General features: G+C 56.2%; 4 protein-coding genes across 4 annotated transcripts in view; all 4 read right to left on the reverse strand.

Annotated features, from left to right (window-relative positions):
* EMWEY_00010340 (hypothetical protein, conserved) overlaps nt 1–2,287 on the reverse strand; it is a gene marked incomplete at both ends in the record, with an annotated part of 5,894 nt that extends 3,607 nt beyond the window's left edge. The window contains one exon of the mRNA XM_013478808.1: nt 100–2,287. Coding sequence (XP_013334262.1) covers nt 100–2,287 — 2,188 coding nt within the window. The remainder of the gene's footprint in view (nt 1–99) is intronic.
* Nucleotides 2,288–3,426: 1,139 nt separating this feature from the next.
* On the reverse strand, nt 3,427–12,335 carry EMWEY_00010350 (hypothetical protein, conserved; the record flags this gene model as incomplete). Its single annotated transcript, XM_013478809.1, has 6 exons — nt 3,427–3,483; nt 3,881–7,297; nt 7,401–7,510; nt 7,682–7,750; nt 7,888–10,954; nt 11,070–12,335. The coding sequence occupies 6 exons, from the start codon at nt 12,333–12,335 to the stop codon at nt 3,427–3,429; spliced, it is 7,986 nt and encodes a 2,661-aa protein (XP_013334263.1).
* Nucleotides 12,336–14,111: 1,776 nt separating this feature from the next.
* Nucleotides 14,112–17,537, reverse strand: EMWEY_00010360 (hypothetical protein, conserved; the record flags this gene model as incomplete). Its single annotated transcript, XM_013478810.1, has 1 exon — nt 14,112–17,537. One exon carries the CDS (start codon nt 17,535–17,537, stop codon nt 14,112–14,114), a length of 3,426 nt encoding a protein of 1,141 aa, XP_013334264.1.
* Nucleotides 17,538–18,226: 689 nt separating this feature from the next.
* Nucleotides 18,227–20,196, reverse strand: EMWEY_00010370 (hypothetical protein; the record flags this gene model as incomplete). The annotated part of the gene is made up of 3 exons (XM_013478811.1): nt 18,227–18,884; nt 19,125–19,466; nt 19,850–20,196. The coding sequence occupies 3 exons, from the start codon at nt 20,194–20,196 to the stop codon at nt 18,227–18,229; spliced, it is 1,347 nt and encodes a 448-aa protein (XP_013334265.1).
* Between the last annotated feature and the right edge of the window lie 233 nt (nt 20,197–20,429).

Below are 20,429 nucleotides of genomic sequence, written 5' to 3' on the forward strand. Positions count from 1 at the left end.
AGCAACAACAAAGCAAGCAAACACATTCGTGCTGCTGTTCGGTTCTCTCCTACTAGTGCTGTTGCTGCTGCTGTTGCTGCTGTTGCTGCTGTGGCTTACTGTCTAGCGGTTGTTGCAGCAGCTGTTCTGGGGCATCAACCTGCCTGTCTGCTGCCAGCAGCAGCAGCCCGCGCTGCAGCAGCAAACAATCTGATTCTCTCGTCCCTTGTGCTGCTGCCTCGCCAGAACTTCCTACTGCTGCTGCTGCTGCTGATGCTGGGCAGGTGTCTGCTGCATTGTCCTCGGTGCGTATGGCTCTGCAGGCTGCAGGGACATGTCGGGTGTATATGATGCTGCTGCTGCTGTTGCTGCTAGCTGCAGCAGCAGCAGCAGCAGCAGTCTTCCTGCTGCTGCTGCCTATCTCACACAGCAGCAGCACGCCGTGCTGCGACAGCAGCCGCAGCGCCTTATGATAGATCTCTGCAAGTGTATCTATAAGACAGTCTGCCCTGCCTATACCTGCTGCTGCTGCTGCTGCTGTGATTAGCTGCTGCTGCTGCTGCTGCTGCTGCAGTGCATCACCAGCTGCTTCCGCCTGCAGCACTACACGTAAAGCAGGCAACTCCTGCAGCTGCTGCAGTCGACGCCACATGGGCTGTACGTACCCCTGCTGCTGCCGCTGCTGCTGCTGCTGCGGTTGCTGCAACTTGTGCTGCAGGGCTTCTCGTTTCATCTGCGCTCGCTTCAATTGCTGCTGCTGCTGCTCCTGCTGCTGCTGCTGCTGCTGACGCTGGCGCTCCTCCTGCATAGCAGCCAGCTGCGCCTGTCGCGCTGTGGGGATCGTCTCGGGCATGTGTGGGGTTGCTGCTTGCCGCTGCCGCTGCTGCCGCTGCCGCTGCAACAGCTGCTGCTGCTTCTGTTGCTCCTGCTGCTGCTGCATCTGCATCTGCTGCTGCTGCATCTGCATCTGCTGCTGCTGTTGCTGCTGTCGGAGTCGTTCCCATTTGGGGTGGACACGGTAAGAGGCATCCACAGCTCGTGCTGCTGCTGTTGCTGCTGCAGCAACAGCAGCAGCATCTGCTGCTGCTGCTAATGCCTTAGCAGAAGGTATCCTTCTTCGCTTTCCTGGTGCCGCCTCAACAGTTGTGACTGCTGCTGCAGCTGCTGCTGCTTCTGCTGCTGCTTCTGCTGCTGCTGCAGCTGCTGCTGCTGCTGCATCCCAATTGTCCCCTGTTTGCTGCTTCCTGTGTCTCCTTCCTGCGCCTTGTCGCACTTCTGCTGCTGGCAGCTGCAGCAAACATACTGTGGAGTTGCCTCTTCGCTCTCTCTTCTTCTGCTGCTGTTGCTGCTGCTGCTGCTGATTATCGGCAGTATACATCCAGGAATCAGGATGTGCTGCAACAGCACCAAAGTCCGCCTGCTGCTGCTGCTGCAGCGGAGCAGCAACCCACCCATTTGGGTCGCCGTCGAAGAATCCCAGTTGCTGCTGCTGTCGCTGCTGCTGCTGCTGCTCTTGTAGCTGCTGCAGTCGCTGCAGCAGCAGCACCTGCAACTGCTGCTGCTGCTGCTGCAGCGTCCCCTTAAGACCAGCCAATGTATCCTTGTTGCTGCTCTGCAGGGCCTGCTGCAGCAGCACAACTTGCTGCTGAAGGCTGCTGCTGGGGTTAGGGAGTTGCTGCTGTGTCGGCATCATCCGCTGCTGCTGTTGCTGCAGTTCCTGATTCTGCAGTTGCTGCAGTTGCTGCAATTGCTGCAGTTGTTGATGCTGCGGCTGTTGCTGTTGCGATTGGGTTTGTTGCAGCAGCTGCAGCAGCAGGGGGTCCTGTGGCTGTTGTTGTTGCTGCTGCTGCCATCCCTCTTCTGCTGCGCTACTGCTGCTGAGGTTATGAGCCCGCAGCTGCAGCAGCTGCTGCTGCTGCGCTCTAAGGATTCGCTGCTGCAGCAGAATTTGTTTATCTAAGTCATCTGCCTTCGGCTGCAGCATTTGCTGCAGCAGTTCATGATGAGCTCCCTGCTGCTGCTTCTGCTGCTGCAGCAATTGCTGCTGCTCCTGCAGTTGATGCATATGCTGCTGCTGCTCCTGGTGTTGACGCTGCAGCTGCTGCGCTTGCTGCAGTTCCTGTAGTTGCCGTAACAGCTGCGGATGGTTTGCTGCTGCAGATGCTGCTGCTCCCGCATCACTTCCTATTGCAGGATCTCTAGGTACTTCAGCGGGCAACTGCTGCTGCTGCTGCTGACGTAGCTGCTGCAGCTGCCGCAGCAGCAGCAGCGGCTGCTGCAGCTTTTGGCCAATACCCAGGCCGGCCATTTTCTGCTCGTGCTGCTGTGTCAGCTGCAGCAACGGAGCGAGTGCTGCTGCTGCTGCTGCTGCATCTGCTCCTGCTGCTGCCATCGCTGCCTTCCTATTACCTGAGCAAGGGCGCCTGCAGGCGGGCCTTGCTGCTGTCGATGGCGCTGCTGCTGCTGTTTCTGATGCTGTCGCTGCTGCTGCTGCTGTTGTTGCGCAGGATAAGCAGAATCCAGCTGCTGCTGTTGCTGCTGCTGCTGCTATTGACAAGCAGCAGTGCTTTATGCTTTCCCCACAAGGAGACTCGCCAAACCCTCCCCGGTCGCAGCAGATTAGGGTTTAGGGTTTAGGGTTTAGGGATTCGGGTTTAGGGTTTGGGTCTTTAAACATAATAGGTAGCAGCTAGGGTTTATGATTTAAAAGAAAGGGTTTAGGGTTTAGGGTTTAGGGTTTAGAAGACAAACGCGCGGGTTTGGAGGCTGCCGAAGGCCCCGCCACCGCGAGGCCTCGTGCTGCTGCTGTTGTTGCTGCTGTTGCTGCTGCTGCTGCTGGAGCTCCTGCTGCCAGCAAAAGATAAAGATTCGAAAGTATTTTCATAGACACACTTCAATCGATTAAGACAGCAAGTGTAACAGTAGCAGCAGCAGCAGCAGCAGCAGCAAGGGAGGGCCCACCGCGGCTGCGTAGGCAGCAGCAAACCCCTCGATTTGCTGCTGCTGCTTCTTTCTCTACTATTAATTAATTCAATTAAATAATTAATTAATTCATTTATTTATTATTTTATTGTATTTTCTTTTGCTGCCAAGAGCTGCTCTTTGCTGCTGCAGCTGCGTGCAAACGGACCTCGCCGTAAACTACAGAGCGCAGCTGCCTGCTGCTGCTGCTGCTGCTGCTGCTGACGCCGCTGCCGCTGTTGCTGCTGCTGCTCGTATATCTATACGTGTTGCTGGAACTTTGGAGTTGTTGCTTCTGCCACTGCAGTGGCGCCTGCTCCTGCTGCTGGTCCTGCTGCTGCTGCTGGTGTTGCCGTTGCGGCTGCTGTGTGGGCTTCCGTGCTGCTGTGGCTGGCGTGCTTCCACTGCTGTTGCTGCATGCACAGCAGCAACATTTTAGTGTACAGACACCCCAGATGTTCCATTACCCCAGAAGACATGGCAGCATCAACCCGAAGCCAGCAGCGTCAGCTGCTGCTGCTGCTGCTGCTGCTGCTGCCGCACCTGCACCGGTACAGTGGCAGAAGCTCCTGCGTTAGCCTACCCTCTGACTTGAAGATGCCCACGGCAGCAGCAGGGTATCTTCGTAGCACCAGAAGGAGCAGCAGCAGCAGCCGCTGCTGCTTCTACTGCTGCCGCTGCTGCTGCTGCTGCTGCTGCTGCTGCTCCTTCCGCATCAAGGAGAACAGCATTGAGTTGTACTTAGACGTTTTAACTTGAAGCAAAGATAAAAGAAAAATAAAAAAAACAAAAGACTGCTGCAGCAGCTGCAGCTGCTGCTAGGAGTTGTGCTGCAGTTGCTGCTGCAACTGCAGCACAGCGGTGCTCTTAGACGGCAGGGGCAGCAGCTGCTGCTGCTGCAGTCTTATTTGCGAGCAACGGCTGCTCTTCCCCATCTTACTTTGGGTGTAAAGGCTGCGTCTGGCAGCTCGCTGCTGCAGCTGCTGCTAGGAGTCGTGCTGCTGCTGCTGCTGCTACTACTACTACTACTGCTGCTGCTGCTGCTGCTGCTCTCTGCGTCATAGTATCGCCTTGGTCGCATGCGGCGGCTGCTGTTGCTGCTGCTGCGGGCAGCCTGGTGTATCTGCTGCGGGTTCTTACCTGCTGTTGCTGACAGCACATCTGCGAGGTGCAGCAGCCGCTGCTGCTTCTGCTGCCGCAGGATATCTTGCTGCTGCTGTTGCTGAAGCAGCTGGCAGCGCCGCTGCTGCTCAACGAGGCCCCTCCATTGAAGGGCTCTTGCCTGCAGCGCCTGTGTCTGTGCTGCAGTAGCCTTCGCTGCGTCCGCTGCTGCTGTGTTGTCTGAAGCAGCAACCCCAATGCGTTGCAGCACCCGCTTAACAGTTTGCTGCAGCCCTGATTGCTGCTGCTGCTGCTGCGGCGGCTGCACCTGCATTTCCAGCTGCAGCTGCAGCAGCTGTCGCTGATACTCTTCTCTCCGCTGCTGCAACAGCAGCTGCTCCTGCCATAGCTGCTGAGTCCGCTGCTCTAACATTTGCTGCTGCTGCTGCAGCTGCTGCTGCAGCAGCTGTCTTTGCTGCAGCTGCAGCTGCTGCGTTCGAGGCGTCAGTAGGACATCTTGCTGCTGCATTGTGGGGGTGTCAGCAGCAGCAGCAGCTGCTGCTGCTGCTGCTGCTGTTGTCTGCAGCTCTTGTAGCATATCCAACGCCCTCATGACATTGGCGTCCTGCTGCAGCAGCTGCTGCAACAGCAGCTGCTGCTGCGCCTGCAGACCCTCCAGCTGCTGCTCCTGCTCTTTCCCCCCCTGAAGCTGCTGCAGAAGCAGCTGCTGCTCCCCTTGGTGCTGCCGCAGTAGCCGCCGCACCTGTCGGTGCAGCTGCTGCACCTGCTGCTGCAGCCGTGCTGCGCGTTGTTGCTGCTGCTGCTCAAGCAGCAGCCGCTTTTGTTTCTTTGCTGCGCTCTCTGACCGGTGCAGGTGCCGCTGCTGCCGCTGCAACAGATGTAGCAGCCTCTGTTGCTGCTCCTGCTGCTTGTGCTGATGCTCCTTCTTACCTTTACCCCTCTTCCTTTGCTGCTGCTGCTGCTGTAGCAAAGAAAGGGCCTGTTGCAGCTCCTTCTGCTGTTGCTGCTGCTGTTGCATCTCGGGAAGCAGCGCGTGTGCAGTCGCTGAACGAGGAGATAAGAAAAGGGGGCTGTTGCTGTTGCTGCTGCTGCTGCTGCTCCTGCTGTTGGTGCTATTGTAAGAAGGCTGCAGAGAAGCGAAGGCCTTGGGACTCTCAATACCGAGATAGCTGCAGCACGAATGCTCTTGTGTCAGCTGCTGCTGCAGCTGCTGTTGCTGAAGCTGCTGCAGTTGCTGCTGCTGTTGCTGTTGCTGTTGTTGCAACTGCAGCAGCAACTGCTGCTGCTGTGCTCGCTGGCGTTGATCCTGCAGCAGTTCCTGCTGTGTTGGAGCCAGCATCTGCTTCTGCTTCTGCTGCTGCGGCAGTTGCAGTTGTGTCAGCAGCAGTTGCTGCTGCTGCTGTTGCTGCTGCTGCCACGAGGAATGCTGCGGTCGGCAGCTCGGCAGTAGGAAAGGTGGGGAGGCTGATGCCCCGTCTTGCTGCAACTGCTGCTGCTGCTGCTGCTGCTGCTTCTGTGGAGTTACACAGCAGCTAATATCGCTCATGTCTGGTTGCCGCTGCTGCAGCGACGCAGCTTCTGTCTGCTCCACTGGACTATACCATGGCTCTGGCTGCTGCTGCTGCTGCTGCTGCTGGTGTAGCTGCTGCGGGGCTATTTGCTGTGGCTGCTGTAGTAAATGCTGCAGCGACTGTTGCAGTGGTTGCTGCTGAGGTGACTGCTGCAGAGGCTGCTGCAGCTGCTGCTCCAATTTCTGCTGAGGCGACTGCGGCACAGACTGCTGTGGTTGCTGCTGCAGCGGCTGCTGCAACGGCTGCTGCAACGACTGCTGCTGTGATGGTTCAGGTGACTGCTGAAGTAGCTGCTGCTGTGGCTGCAAGGGCGGCTGCTGAGGTGATAGCTGCAGAGGCTGCTGCTGCTGCATCTGCTGCTGCATCTGCTGCTGAGGTACAGCTGCATGCATCTGCAGCAACAGCGGGTCAGGGGAAGCAGAAGGTGTTTGCTGCAGTTTGCTGCCTTTGTAGCTGGGACTCTGAAGGTGTTGCTGCAGCAACGCTTGTTGCTGCTGCTGCTGCTGCAGCAACACCTGTTGTTGCTGTTGCAGCTGCAGCAGAGCCTGTTGTTGCTGCTGCTGCAGCAACGCCTGTTGTTTTTGCTGCTGCATCAAAGTCTGCTGTTGCTGCTGCTGCTGAAGCAAAGCCTGTTGCTGCTGCTGATGCACCAGAATCGTATGGAGGCTGCGGCTGCGCGGCCTCGGCAGCAGCTGCTGGAGCCGTTGGGGTGTCTGCAGCAATCCTCTTTGCTTCTGCGTCTCCGATGGCATCTGCTGCTGCTGCTGCTCTTTCTGCTGTTGCACGGATTGTGGGTGCCCCACCGGGCTTGGAACAAGCGCAGGCTGGCTAGGTTTCTGCTCCTGCTGCAGCTGCTGGTGCTCTTGTTGTTGCTGCTGCTGTTGTTGCTGCTGCTGCCCTGACTGCTGCGGTTGTTGTTGTTGCTGCTGCTGCGGCTGCGGGGGCCGCAGCAAGACAACTTCATCCTCTTGAAAGAGAGACGCAGGCAAAGAGGCATCCCAAGGTGTGTCTTCTGTCTCCATGTCTAAATCCGCTAATTCAGCAGCAACAGCAGCAATTTGCTGTTGCTGCAGTTGCTGCTGCAGCTCTTCCTCCAGTTGTTGCTGCAGTTGTTGCTGCTGCTGTTGCTGCTGCTGCTGCCCTGGCTGCTGCTGTTGTTGCCGCTGCTGTTGCTGCTGCTGTTCCTGCTGCTGCTTCTCCTGCTGTTTGTTTGTGTATTGGCTTGGGGATTTGGAGGCTTCGCTGTGCTGCTGCTGCTGCTCGTGCAGCCGCTGCTGAGCTGCTGCTAGGGCTTGCTGCAGCTGCTGCTCTCCTGCAGCAGGAATGCCTTGCTGCACGCAAAATGCGTGCAGAGCAGCAGCAGCAGATTCCCCTTGCTTCACGGATACATTTTGTATAGCACCTGTCGAGTCTTCTAGCTCTAATGCTACTGCTTCTGTTGCTTCTAGGCTTGCTGCTGCTGCCGTTGCTGCTGCTGCTGCGGCGGCGGCGGCAGCACCCGCTGCTGCTCCGGCAGCTGCTGCTGCGGATGCCGTAGGGGACGGAGAGAAGCGAGAGGCAGCCGGAGCCTCAGGGGAAACCCTGCCGTTCCTGCTGGTGCTGCTGCTGCGGCTGTTGACGCTGGTGAACTGCTGCTGCAGCGGAGACTTCTGCTGCTCCCTCCCCTGCAGCAGCAGCAACGACAAACAGTAGCAGCATGCCTTGCATGCAAAGGAAGAAAAGGGTAAACAAAAGCAGACAGCAGAATATGCAGCATATGTTGCTTACCCGAGGGTTTAGAGGGCTGCTGCCCCTAAGCATAGATGGCTGCAGCACTCCCGCTGCGGCTGCTGCAGCAGCTGCTGCTGCGGCTGCTGCAGCGGGAGTTGAAGTGTCACCTGCAGCACAAAACGAGGAAGCAGCAGCAGCACAATACAGCAGAGAAGAGAAAGGCGATCTCAACTGTATAGGCAACTGACTGTTTAGCTGTTGCTGCTGGTGCCGCTGCTGCTGCTGTTCCTAGCTTTATCTTTTCTGCTGCTGCTGGTGCTTCTGCTTTGATGGCGTACGCGGGCTTGTTGGGTCCTCATCATCAGGAAACGGTTGAGGCTGTGCTGCAGCAGGGGAAATAGCTTTTCCTGCAGCAGCAGCAGCAACCGCAGCAACAGCCGCAGCAACAGCAATAGCAGCAACAACAGCAGCACATGTAGAATCACTAGACAATGCGGAACCAGCAGAGAGTATGTGTATGGAAGCAACGGCTGTAGCGACGCACCGAATGCTGCTGCTGCTGCAGCAGCAGCAGCTTTAGTGGCAGTTTCTCGCTGCTGTGGGGTGGTCGGTGCTGCAGCGGCCACTGCAGCAGCTGCTGCTGCAGCAACAGAAGCTGATAAGGTAGCAGCATTTGCTGCTTCTTCATATATATCCTCCGTGTTGCACGCTGTATCGTTTGTTGCAGTATGCCTACCTGCTGCATCACCCGACTGTTGCTGCTGCTGCTGCTGCTGCTGCTGCTCCTCCTGCTGCTCCTCCTGCTGCTGGAAAGAGACTGGACTGTCTCCTCGTGGCGTTCTGAGCCTGTCTGCATCCTGTGGGGTAGACCTCGCGCTTACTAGCGGAGTACGGTCATCATGGCCTGCTGCTGCTGCTGCTGCTGCTGTGTTCGGTTCTGCTTCCTTAGGGGTACTCTCTTGAGGAGGAGGTGCCCCACGACCTGCTGCTGCAGCAGCACCAGATGCTGTTGCTGCTGCTGCTACTTCCGAGGTTGCATTGCCACCCCTCCTCCTTAGCTGCTCCTCATGCATTCCGTGTTGCGCGGCACCAGCAGCAGAGGCTTGCCTCAACAGGGGCTGCTGGTGCGGCTGCTGGTGCTGCGAGGCTACGCGGCTCGCTGCTGCTGCTTCTGCTGCTCTTAGTGCAGCAGCACCTGCTTCCCTTGCCCTTTTTATTGTTGCTACTGAAGCTCTTGCAAGGGCTAGGTAGGAGTTAGTTGGCTTGCGTAGGGTGAATTGCTGCAGCGGCACATGCTGCTGTTGCTGCTGCTGCTTCTGCTGCTGCTGCTGCTGCTGCTGCAGCTCTTGCTCCCGCTTGCGCTGCTGCTGCTGCAGCCGCTCCTCCCGCTGCCTCTGCAGCAGCGAGATTTGTCTGTCCACAAGAGAGAGACGATCAGAAGATGACGATACAGGGAATGTTGAGGCCCTACGAGGCTGCTCCTGCTGCTGCTGCTGCAGTCGCTGCTGCTGCTGCTGCTGCGGCGGCGGCGGCGGCGAGGGTAGACTGTTGTACGTTCGCAGATGCTGCTGCTGCTGCTGTTGCTGTCTAGGCAGAAAGGGGGAGCTATCGGAGGAGAGACGTGACAGCAAAGGACTTCCTTGTTTAACAAAATGACGGCTAGAGTGCGCTTTCCTTATTTGTTTCTGCTGCTGTTGAAGCAGCAGCTGCTGCTGCTGCAGCCGCAGCAGTTGTTGCTTCAGCTGCTGCTGCTTCTGCTGCACTAGCAGCAGCGACTGTCTCTCCACCAGCGACAAACGAGGGGAAGCAGGAAAGCTTTGCATGGTACGAGGTCCTGCTGCTGCAGCTGCTTCAAATAGCCATGGCTGCAGCTGCTGCAGCTGCTGCAGCAGCAACAGCTGCTGCTGCTCGTGTTGTTGTTGTTGCTGGCATTGGTTCTGCTGTTCTTGGGTTTGCTGCTGCTGCTGCGGCTCCATGTGCTGCAGCGGCTGTTTCAAGTCGTTTTGCGGCTGCTGTGCTGTTTGCAGCGGTGTAGTTGCTTCCCGCTGCTGCTGCTGCATTTGCTGCTGCTGCAGCTGTTGCTGCCACTGCAGCTCCTGCTGCTTCAGCAGCTGCTCCTGCTGTCGCTGCAGCTCCTGCCTCTTCTGCAGGTCTTCTTGCTGCCGCTGCAGCTCCTGCTGCAGCAGCTGCTGCTCTTGCTGCCGCTGCAGCTCCTGCTGCTGCAGCAGCTGCTCTCGTTGCTGCAGCAGCTGCTCTCGCCGCTGCAGCTGCTGCTCTTGCTGCTGCAGCAGCAACTGCCGCCGTGGCAGCGATACCCTTATGTCATCAGCGCTGCGTCTAGCATTCTGAGGAGCAACAGCTAACAGCCGCTGCTGCGGTCCTACGTATTTGCGGCTCTTCATCTGCTGCTGTTGCTGTTGCTGCTGTTGCTGCTGCCTGCGATTCTCCTGCTGCTCGCGGTGTCTCTGTATAAGGGAGGCCTGACGCTCAAGCAGAGACACCCGAGGAGATGACAGCATCGGCTGCTGAGCAGCAACAGCTGCTGCTGCTCCTAGTTGCTGCTGCTGCAGCTCCTCCTGCCTTTGCTGCTGCTCCATTGCATGAGACCCTTGCTGCGGAAGCTGGTCATACACAGGAAGGCCCAAAGAATCATATGCCTGCGCAGACCCCTCATGCAGCAGTTGCTGCTGTTGCTGCTGCTGCTGCTTCTGCTGCTGTGAATGCAAAGACGAAAAACGGGTAGCCCTCTGCCGCCGCAGCAACGGTAGATGGATGTGGTGCTGCTCCTTTTGCTGCTGCTGCTGCTCTTGCTGCTGCTGCTGCTCTTGCTGCTGCTGCTGCTGCTGGTCATCTGGACACTGCTGCTGCACCGGAGGGCTCTGGGGGCCTTTTGTTCTGCGGCGTTTGCTGCTGCTTCCGTCGGTTTTGTCCTTCTTGCTGCTGCTTCTGTTACTGCTGCTGTTGCGGTGGTGGTGGTGGTGGTGATTGTTGCTGTTATTGTTGCTGTTATTTTTGTTGTTGTTGTTGCTGCTGCTGCTGTCTAGTGCAACAAACGATCCTACATTTGTGGGGTTGCGTGCCCGCCTAACAGAATGAATGCGGCGGTGGTGGTGTTTGTTTTGCTGCTGTTGCTGCTGCTCTTGCTGCGGATCTTGCTGCTGCTGCTCGTGTTGCTGCTGTTGTTGCTCCTGCTGTTCTTGTTCCTGTTCTGACTGCTTCTTGCGACATTGCTGTTGTTCTTGCTGCCGCTCTTCTTGCAGCTGCTGTTCTTGCTGCTGCTTGTCTTGCTGCAGCTTTTCTTGCTGCTGCTGTTGCTCCTGCAGTTGCCCTTGCTGGTGCTCTTGCTGCTGCTCCTGCTGCTGTTGTTGTGGCAGCTGCTGTTGCTGCTGCTGATCATGTAAGGGCACTTCGAGTGCTTCAACTATCAGCATTTCATTTTCGGTTTGCTGCTCTTGCTGCTGCTGCTCCTCCTCCTTTTGCCGCTGCTCCTCCTCCTCCTTTTGCTGCTGCTGCTGCTGCTTCTGCTGCTGCTTTTGCTGCTTGTGATGCCTCATTGACAGGCGCTGCCTCCTAGGGGATTTTAAAGGGGCAGGGCTTCCTTGTGTCTCCTCCTGCAGCAAACTCAAACCCCACAATTTGCCAGAAGCTTTGCTGCTGCTATTGGTGCTGCTGCTGCTGCTGCTGCTGACTATTATTGTGTGTTTGTGAAGCTGTCAGAAGCAGCACCTGCTTGTCTGCTGCTGCTTCTAATTGGCTTTTAGGAAGAGTAGCAGCAGCTACAGATGGGGGAGCTGCTGCTGCTGCTGGGTTTTGCTGCAGCTCTGCTGCAGCCTGCACGTCTTGCTGCTGCTGTTCCTGCTGCGGCTGTTCTTGCTGCGGGCCCTCCGGTTGCTGCTGCTGTTGCTGCTGCTGCTGCTGCTGTTGCTGCTGCAGCTGCTGCTCAGTTCTCCGGGATGGCAGGAAAACCTTGAAAATGTTGTGCCTTTTGGGTTTAGATGCAACAGCAGCAGGGGATGCCTCGTGTGGTGCTGCTGTGTCTGAAGGGTCCAGCGGTGGCTGTTGCTGCTGTCCCTTTGCTGCTGCTAATGCCTGCATTTCTGTGACTCCTTCTTCCGCTTGTGGCGATTGGGGTGAACCGCTGGCTCCTGCTGTTGCATCCGTTGCGTCATCTGCTGCTGCTGCTGCTGCTCCATGCTTTCTCCCTGTTAGATTCAATACTCTCTTATAGCGGCGGCGGCTGCTGGGTGCTTCTGCAGCAGGTCTCTGGGGGGCCCTCCGATGCCAATGGGGCCCCCCCCGCATCCGCCTCTTGTCTGCTTTCTGCTCACCATCCTTCTCAGCGGCACCAGCAGCGGCACCTGCTGCTGCTACTGCTGCAGTATTGCCGTCCCTCCCTCCATTATATTGTGGGGAACCTGCTGGTGTGGGGAAACCTTCAGCTGCTGCAGTTGCCTGCAGCGCATGCAGCCGATGCAAGTCATGAGGATTTATATATACTGCAGCAGCAGCAGCAAAGGCAAAGAGATTAGCAATGAAGATCATGTAAGTAGCCCTGTCACCTGCAGCAGCACCAGCACCAGCAGCACCACCACAAAAACCAGCAGCAGCAGGAGCAGGTACAGCAGAAGCAGCAGCAGCAGGTGGAACACCCGCCCAGGCAGCAATAGCAATGCGGCTCGTAGGAGCAGCAACAGCAGAAACAGCAGATGCAGACACCAGGCAGCTGACCTGCAGGGGATGCATCCAGGTGCTCGAAGCAGCAGCACCTGTTCCCTTATTGCGCTGCTGCTGCGGCAGCAGCAGCTGGGGGGAGTCATCAGGGTAGAAAGTGTTGGGTTGTTGTGGGGACCTCGGGGGCCCTGAAGAATCAGCAGCTGCTTCATCTGCTGCACTTGCTGCAGCAGCAGATCGGGGTGTCTGCTGTTTGCCGCTCCTCTTACTGCGGCGATGCAGCAGCTGCGGCGACCCGAAGACCCTCAAGTGTACAGGCATCTCCAGATCTCTTTTACCTAGTAGAGGTGCAGCAAACTCACCAGCAACCTGGAGGTGCTGCTGCTGCAGCTGCTGCAGCAGCAGGCAGCAAAGGCAGCAAAGGCAGCAAATGCCTTGTCTTGGGCACGCTGCAGCGTTTAACGTCTAAGGGTTCACCCCGGGTCACCTTCGCTGCTGTCGATCCAAGTCGATCCCGCTCGATCCCTGACGATTCCAGACGATCCCAGTCGATCTAAGACGATCCCAGACGGTCCCAGCAAATCCCCGATGATCCCAGTCGATCCCTGATGATCCCAGATAATCCCAGACGATCCCAGATGATCCCAGGCGATCCCAGAGGATCCCATTAATAACAGAACAGGGAGCATCGCAAGGATCTAGCTGCTGCCTCGCTTCGGGTGTCTACGCCAACCAGGTGACCCTGGGGGTGACCCCTTCTGCTGCGAGATAAGAAACCCTAAGGAAAGACTCATAGAACAACTCCTCATTCTTTCTGTTGCTCACGCTGCAGCTGCTGCCTTCTGTAGCTGCAGCTGCTGCAGCTGCTGCAGCTGCTGCGGCTGCGGCTGCTCTGCGGGCTCGAGCAGCAGCAGCAGCAGCAGCAGCAGCAACCGCACCGAGTGGGATTACTTTGGAGGACTTCTTAAGGACGTTAGATCAAATCGATCTAATTTGTTGGCTTTTTTGTTCTTTTTTCTGTTTATGTTTTGTTCTTTTCTTTATTTTTTGTTTTTTTGCTACTTATTTGTATCTAAATAAATGTAAAGGGAAGCAAAGAGTAAACAATGTTGCCTTCTCCTTGGTTATCTGTAAATAAGTTTACAAAATATTATTCTTTTTTATTTTTATTTTATTGTATTATTATTCTAATCCCTTTGCTTACCTTATTTACATCTGGAGGGAACTACTGTCCCTGCTGCTGCTGTTGCTGCTGCTGTGCTGCTGCTGCTGTCGGCTGCACGAGATTTTTATGACCGGCCGCTCACATCCACACACTACAACGGCAGCAGCAGCAGCAACAGCAGCTGCAGCAGCTATTTGTATGCCTAAATGGTAACTTTACTAAGTAACATTAATTAATAAAAATAGAGGACATACATATAAACTGTATATTATATATATTATACTATATATACTATATACACACTATCTATTGATTCCGTTGACATCTATACGTATATACTGTACATATACTAAATATAATCTTTATATAGTTTATATAAAGTGTATATATATACTATAGAGTCTATATGGGAGAAAGGAAGACTATAGATATACTCTTCCTCTATCCCTGTAGTAACCCGTACCTATCCGTTCCTCCCTTCTTTACTTTTTCTTACCTGTTTCTTATACTTAGCTAGTTCTTTAAATAGTATTTCTTTGTCTATTCTTCTTTCCTTCTTTCCCTCTAACCCCATGTACGCATGTTTTCTCTCTTACCGCTTATTGGTATTATTGTCTATTAAAGCCTTCTTCGGGGCCCCGCGGGATCCCCAGGGGTCCCCCCAGGGGCCCCCCAGGGGCCCCCTAAAGGGCTTAAAGAGAGGGATCCCCTTTGGGTCCGTGTAGGTTTCCTCATGTGTACGTACACCCCGACTGCTGCAGCACAGCTGCGGGTAAACCCAATCTTCCCTTTAAGGCAGCAGAGCTGCTGCTGCTGCTGCTGCAGCACAGCTGCTTCTGCTGCAGCAGACATTGTTGCTGCTCCCTTGGGGGCCTCAGGGGGCCCCGCACAGTACCTGAAAATCAAAAACCCCAAGGGGTCCCCGAGAATTACTATGTGGGGGGCCCCACAGCTGGGGCCCCAGGAATCCCGCCAGCACCGACAGCAGCAGCCGCAGCAGCAGCAGCTGCAGCTGCTGCAGCTGCTGGGTCTGCGGCATCTAAAGGCCAAGATGGCGCATACATTGGCGCTACTGCTGCTGCTGCTGCTGCACAGTACGCCTCTGGAATACCAGCAGCAGCAGCAGCAGCGGCTGCTGCTGCTGCTGCAGCCAAACTGTCCTGTTCCGGCGGCAGCTGAGCGGACACATGCTGCTGAAGCACGCTGCTGCTGCTGCTGCAGCTTATTTCCCCTGGATGTTGGAGAGACACTGCGGTCTGCGGCAACAGTAGCTGCTGCTGTATCTGCGGCTGCGCAGGAAGGCATGAAGGCATCTCTTGCTGCAACAGCAGCAGCTGCTGCTGGTGTTGTTGCTGTTGTTGCTGTTGCTGCTGCTTCCTGCTTCTCGCACTATCATTACGCTGCCTCTTCTGCCCCTGCTGCTCTATGCCGCTCCCCTTAGCCCTGCGTCTCGCCCTTGGCTGCTGCATTTGTGGTTGCCTTTGTTGCAGCTGCTGCTGCTGCTGCAGTTGCTGCTGCTGCTGCTGTTCCAACAGGAGCAGCTGTTGCTGTCCCTGTATATCTAAGCAGGATGAGTTTTGCGGATCAGCTGGGTCTTGCTGCAGATGAGAATTGACGTGATCAGCAGCAGCAGCAACCGCTCCTGCTGATGCTGCTGCTGCATGGATGCAAATATTATTATGTTCTATGTGGCATGCATTTGAACTGTGGGGGCCCCCTGGGGGCCCCCAATCTTCTAAGAAGGACCCTTGCCCAGGGAGGCGGAGGCCTCCTGCCGATAGGGTTTCTTCTTGCCTTTGCAGCAGCAGCTGTTGCTGTTGCTGCTGCTGCTGTATGAGGCTCTGCTGTTGGTGTTGCTGCTGTTGCTGTTGCTGCTGAAGGCTGCAGTCTGTCCGAAAGAGGGCCTCAGCAGAATCGGGAGGGCCCCAAGGGGAGGCCCCTACAGGCGTGGGCCCTGGGGAGAGCAGCATTGGGGTGTCTGTACCCCCTGACCACCATTCCTGCTGATGCTGCTGCTGTGGAGCTGCATGCATTTCTGCTGCTGCTGTTGCTGCTGCTGCTTCCGCTGCAGTTCCTGGGCCTCCTGCTTCTCCAGATGCTGGTGGCCCTACTGCTGCTACTGCAGGTGCTGCTGCTCCTGCAGCCGATCCATCCCCATACGGCGGCGGCCCTGCCGACGCCGTGACGGCCTGCCAAGGGTTTTGCTGCTGCTGCTGCTGCTGCGCTGCTGCTGCTGCCCCCAGCAAAGAAGGGTCGTTTGAGAAGGCTGAACACTCGTCTTTTACTGCTCCCAGGTGGAGGTCCCCAGCACCTGCTGCTGACGACGAAGCCTCCAAGTTCATCTGCTGCTGCTGTTGCTGCTGCTGCAGTGTGACTTGGGCTCCCCCATAAGAGAACCCTAGATTGGGGGTTGGCAGCAATGAAGGATACGCTGTCTCTTCATCTCCGCTGCTGGCGCTGCAGCAGCTGCAGCTGTCGCTGCTGCTGCTGGCCAGCAACTGCTGCAGCGAGGGGAAACCCGATGATGTCCTTTGGAGCTGCTGCTGATCTGCTGCTGCTGCTGCTGCTGCCTTCGTGCGATGTCGGGGCCGAGAGGCAACAGAAGCATTAGAGCCTCTTGCGGCTGCTCTTCGCTGTGTTACCTGTGGGTGGTCTGCTGCTCTTGCTGCGTACGTGCTGCTGCTGCTGCTGCTGCTGTTTCTGTTGCTGCTGGGTGCCTTTACCTGCCAAGATGCGCAGCTCACATCGCTGCTGCTGCTGCTTATGCTGCTGCTGCTGCTATTGTCCGGGAGACCCCCAGCCTTGCTGCACTGCAGCAGGGGGGAAGGTGCCAGCTGCTGCTGCAGCTGCTGAGGAGCGGCAATTTGTTGCAGCGGAGCACCTTCGGGTGTATGCGCGGACGGTGGAGGGACCCCACATACATTATAAGGCATTGGGGCCAACCAGTGTTGCCGCGCAGCAGGGAGGGCTTGGTGCTGCTGCTGCTGTTGCTGCTGCTGTTGTTGCTGCTGTTGCAAGCTGCATATCTTTTGAGACGCTCGTTCCCACTCACACAACAGCGATGTAGGCGGTTCATGTCCAACTGCTGCTGCTGCTGCTGTTGCTGCTGCTGCTGCTGCTGGGTCCGTGTTGCAGGAGCCGTGATGGGCATCTTGGAAAGGATAGGGCGGCTCTAGATAACCGTCTTCAAGCTGCAGCTGCTGTGCTGCAGCAGCAGCAGCCGCTTCTGCTGCTGTTGCTGCAGGGCGGGCCGGCACCGTTGTGGCTCCTGTTGCTGCTGCTGCAGGTGCTGTTGCTGCTGCAGGTGCCGTTGCTGGGTCCTCCTTCTTTTCAATTGCGCATACAATGGAACTCCACTGCAGCCCATGATGTGCCACAAGACCCCCTCCTTGTTGCTGCTCTTGCTGCAGCAGAAGATGCCGCTGAGCATCTTGCTGCTGCTGCAGTTGCTGCTGCATATGCTGCTGCATCTGTTGCTGCATCTGTTGCTGCACTTGTTGCTGCTGCGGCTCTTGTTGCAACAGCTGCTGCTGTTGCATGTACCATGTGGTTGTACTACCGAATGCGGTCCCAAGGGACCCGTCAGCAGGGGGCCCTTCTGGGGGGCCCTCTGGAGGCCCCTCAAGGGGCCCCTCTTGATGCACCCCTCGGGGCCCCCCTGAGGCCCCTCCCTGCGGCCCATCTGGGGGCCCCTCTGGGGCCCCCTTTAACTCCATAACAACGGAATTGGAGGATCCATATGGAGCAACCCATGTGGGGAGAGCTGCGCATAACGCAGGCATCGTCTCTGCTGCTGCTGCTGCTGCTGCTGCTGCAGAGCTGTCATTGTTCTGTGCAGTTGCAGGGGACGCATTCATCATAAACAGGCGCTGCTGCTGCTGTTGCTGCTGCTGTTGCTGCTGTCGGCGGCTGTTGCGCTTGTTGTTTGTAACCCTCACACTGCTGCTGCTGCCCTCAAGTGAAGCCAAAGATGGAGGGGGCCCCTGGGAGGCCCCCAAGGATACCTCGGAGGGTTCTGGAGTTAATACAGATTCCATCAGCTGGGACTCATGCTGCTGCTGCTGCTGCTGCTGCTGCAGTATTTGCTGCTGCTGGTGGTGGCCTGCTGGTGGTCCTTCTTCCGAAGCTGCTTCTGTTGAAGGCGGCAAAGAAAGGCTCGTCATGGAGCAGCCGAAGGAAGCGTCTGCTGCTGCTGCTGCTGCTGCTGTAGGTGTGCTGCTATTGGTGCTTTCGACTTCCTGCGGATGCAGCAGCAACAGCTGCTGCTGTTGCTGCTGCTGTTGCTGCTGCTGTTGTTGTTGCTGCTGCTGCTGGAAGTCTGTACGTTTCCTCCTAGTCCTAGTACAATTCCTTCTCATCCTAAGTCCTGCTCCTGTTTGTCTACATCCCCCTCTCCTTCCTGTAGTAGGTGTCCCTTTGCTGTCTGCTACCTCTTGTGTTGCTGCTGTTGTTGCTGCTGTTGCTTGTGTTCCTACTGCTGTCCCTGTCGCTGCTGTTGTTGCATTTGCTGTACTACCTCCATTCCCATGCGTATCTAAATCCTTACCGCTATCCGTTCCTATCGCCTTATCATCATCCCTCCCTTCACCACCACCACTACCACCACCGCCACCGCCAGCAGCAGCAGCAGCAGCAGTAGGAGCAGTATTAGTATTATTAGAATTATGATTATATTTTTTTTTTCTAGCTTCAGCAGCAGCATTTCTTTTCATATGTATTAAATTAGCTAAGGTAACTTTTTCTATACCTTTTCTTTTTAATTCTTTGACCCATTCAATTTTGAATCCATTTGTATAACAAAATGAGAGGCATAATTCTTCGACTTGTCGCCAGCAGCCCAATAAATGGGCTGCATGCAATAATTCACGAACTGTTAATCCTCCCCAATTTGTTGTATGACCGGGGACACCACGACCTAAAATTATACCGTGTTCAGATAATATTGCCTTCTGTAGCAGCAGCAACAGCAGCAACAGCAGCAACGGTACCAGCAGATTGTGATGGTAGTGGTGGTGGTGAGAGGGGGAGTAGAAGGGAATGGATGTAGCTACTGCTGAACATACGGCAAGGTGCTAGCAATAACAGGGAATAATACAGTGTTGTTAGCAACAGCAGCTGCTGTTGCTGCTGCTGCTGCAATGGCAGAATTAGGAAGAGCAGCAGCAGCAGCAGCAGGAACAGGAAGGCTTACACATCTTGCTGCATCTAGGGAGCGTCGTTGATTAAGGACTCTTCTTAAGATTGCTCTTCCTTTAAGACCAATAGGAAGATCAAAGCCAGGGAACCACTGAAGCAAATAACCATCTGTTTCTGTTCCCCCTGGTGCTGTTGCTGCTGCTGCTTCCCCTATTGTGCCTGCTTCTCCTGCACCTGCAACACCGTCAGCTGCTGCTGCTGTGTCTGATCCTGATCCTGCTGCTGCTGCTGCTAAGCCAGCAGCCACGGGGTTGCTCTTCCCTCTTTCGTCGTCGCAAGGGGGCTGGCGCAGCCGTAGCAGCATTTGCTGCTGCTGCTGTTGCTGCCTGTCCTCTGCTTTGCCTTCAAGTTGTACACTGTGGACCCCAACTATTTCGTTAGGGGTCCCCTCCATTAGGGAGGAACCTGGTGCTGCTGCAGCCATTGTTAATGCTGCTGCTGCTGTTGCTGCTGCTGCTGCTACTGCTGCTGCTGCTGCTGCTGCCCGGGGCGTTCCACGTGGCGGTGGGCTACGGGGAGCAGCAGCAGCAGCAATTTAAAAAAAAAGCAGGCAGCAGCACAGCACGTGCAGCAGCGCCCCCCATCACGACGCTCGTGCTCACAGGCACGCGGCTAGTGATGTGCTGCTGTTGTTGTTACTGCTGCTGCTACCGTTGCTGCTGCAGTTGCTGTTGCTGGGGCTGTAAGAGGCAACAGCGGTAGCTTGGGGCCCCTAGGGGCCCCTGCCCCGTAGACGTGCTTCCACAGACTGTGTTGCTGCTGCTGGTGCTGTTGCTGCTGCTGTTGCTGTAACTGCTACTGTTCGGATGCCTGATAAAGTGGGCAGGAGTGGCTGGTTGTGGTTGATGATGTCACTGCTGCTGCTGCTGCTGCTACTGCTGCTTCTCCCGTCTGGGGCGTGGTTTGTCCCTCGCACACTTGCAGAGGTTGCTGCTGCTGCTAATGCTGTTGCTAACACTGCTGCCCCTTGGCATGCGAGGTACCTGTTAGCAGACCTGAGATTCTCTTTCTTTGCAGAGTTCTCACGTACTGCAGATCTGCTGCACCTGCTGCTGCTGCTGCTGCTGTTCCTGCCGCTGCAGCAGAAATCCCTGTAGAGTGGAACAACACCCTAGCAGCGTCAGATCAGCGGGGTGTCAGTGACGCGTGGGGTTGTTGTTGTTGATGCTGCTGCTGCTGCTTCTGCTGCTGCTGGAGAAGGGGTTGTTGCTGCAGCAAATGGTATAAAACAGGAGCCCCGAAGTAGCGAGGCTACCTGAGGGCTTTTCCTCTAGCATTTAGGTCTATTGCTGCAGCCGCCGCCGTAGCTGCTGCTGCTGTTGCTGCTGCCGCTGCTGCTGCTGCTGCTGCTGCGTCAGTGTAGCTGCAGCAGCTACTGCTGCTGCTGCTGCTGCTGCTGTTGCGCCCTTGTTGAATCTATCGCCCTTGTTGGCAGCAACTGTGGGGCCCCACATAATGCGCAAAAAGGAATTACCGAAGAACCTTTTTATTATTCATGATGGGTATTTTATTTTTGTTTTCCTGCGGCTGCTGCTGCCGTTGCTGCTGCTGCTTCTGCTGCTGTCTCGTCTCCCTATCGCTCCCCCCTGCCTGTCTATCTATCTGCCTGTCTCTGCTACCTGACTTCCTTGTGATGGCCGCTTGGCCTTTGCTGCTGCAGCGGCTGTAGGCCTTTGGCTGCTGTTGCTTCTGCTCTTTTGTGCCTCCTGCTGTTGTTGCTGCTGCTGTTGCTATCACACTTATTTCAAGAGAGGGACCGGCCTGGATCCCGGCAGCTGGTCTGTTCGTTGCTGCTGCTGCTGCTGCAGCTGCTGCACTCATCGTCTTCTGAGTTTTGCTACTCCTCTGGCTGTCTATACACTAAAATTGTCGCTTGCTCCCATGCTGCAGCAGCTGCAACAATTTCTACAGGCTGTGCAGCAGCAGCAGCTACTGCACCCTCTGGTTAGAGCTGCCCCATGGCTGCACTCGTGAGCCCCAAACGAAAGCCTGTTGCTAATTCTGCTGCTGCTAATTCTAACGCAAATAATCCTGCATATGCGGCTGCTGCTCTT

Source organism: Eimeria maxima, genomic scaffold, assembly GCF_000499605.1.
Source record: "Eimeria maxima Weybridge genomic scaffold, Emw_scaff69, whole genome shotgun sequence".
NCBI lineage: Eukaryota > Apicomplexa > Conoidasida > Eucoccidiorida > Eimeriidae > Eimeria > Eimeria maxima.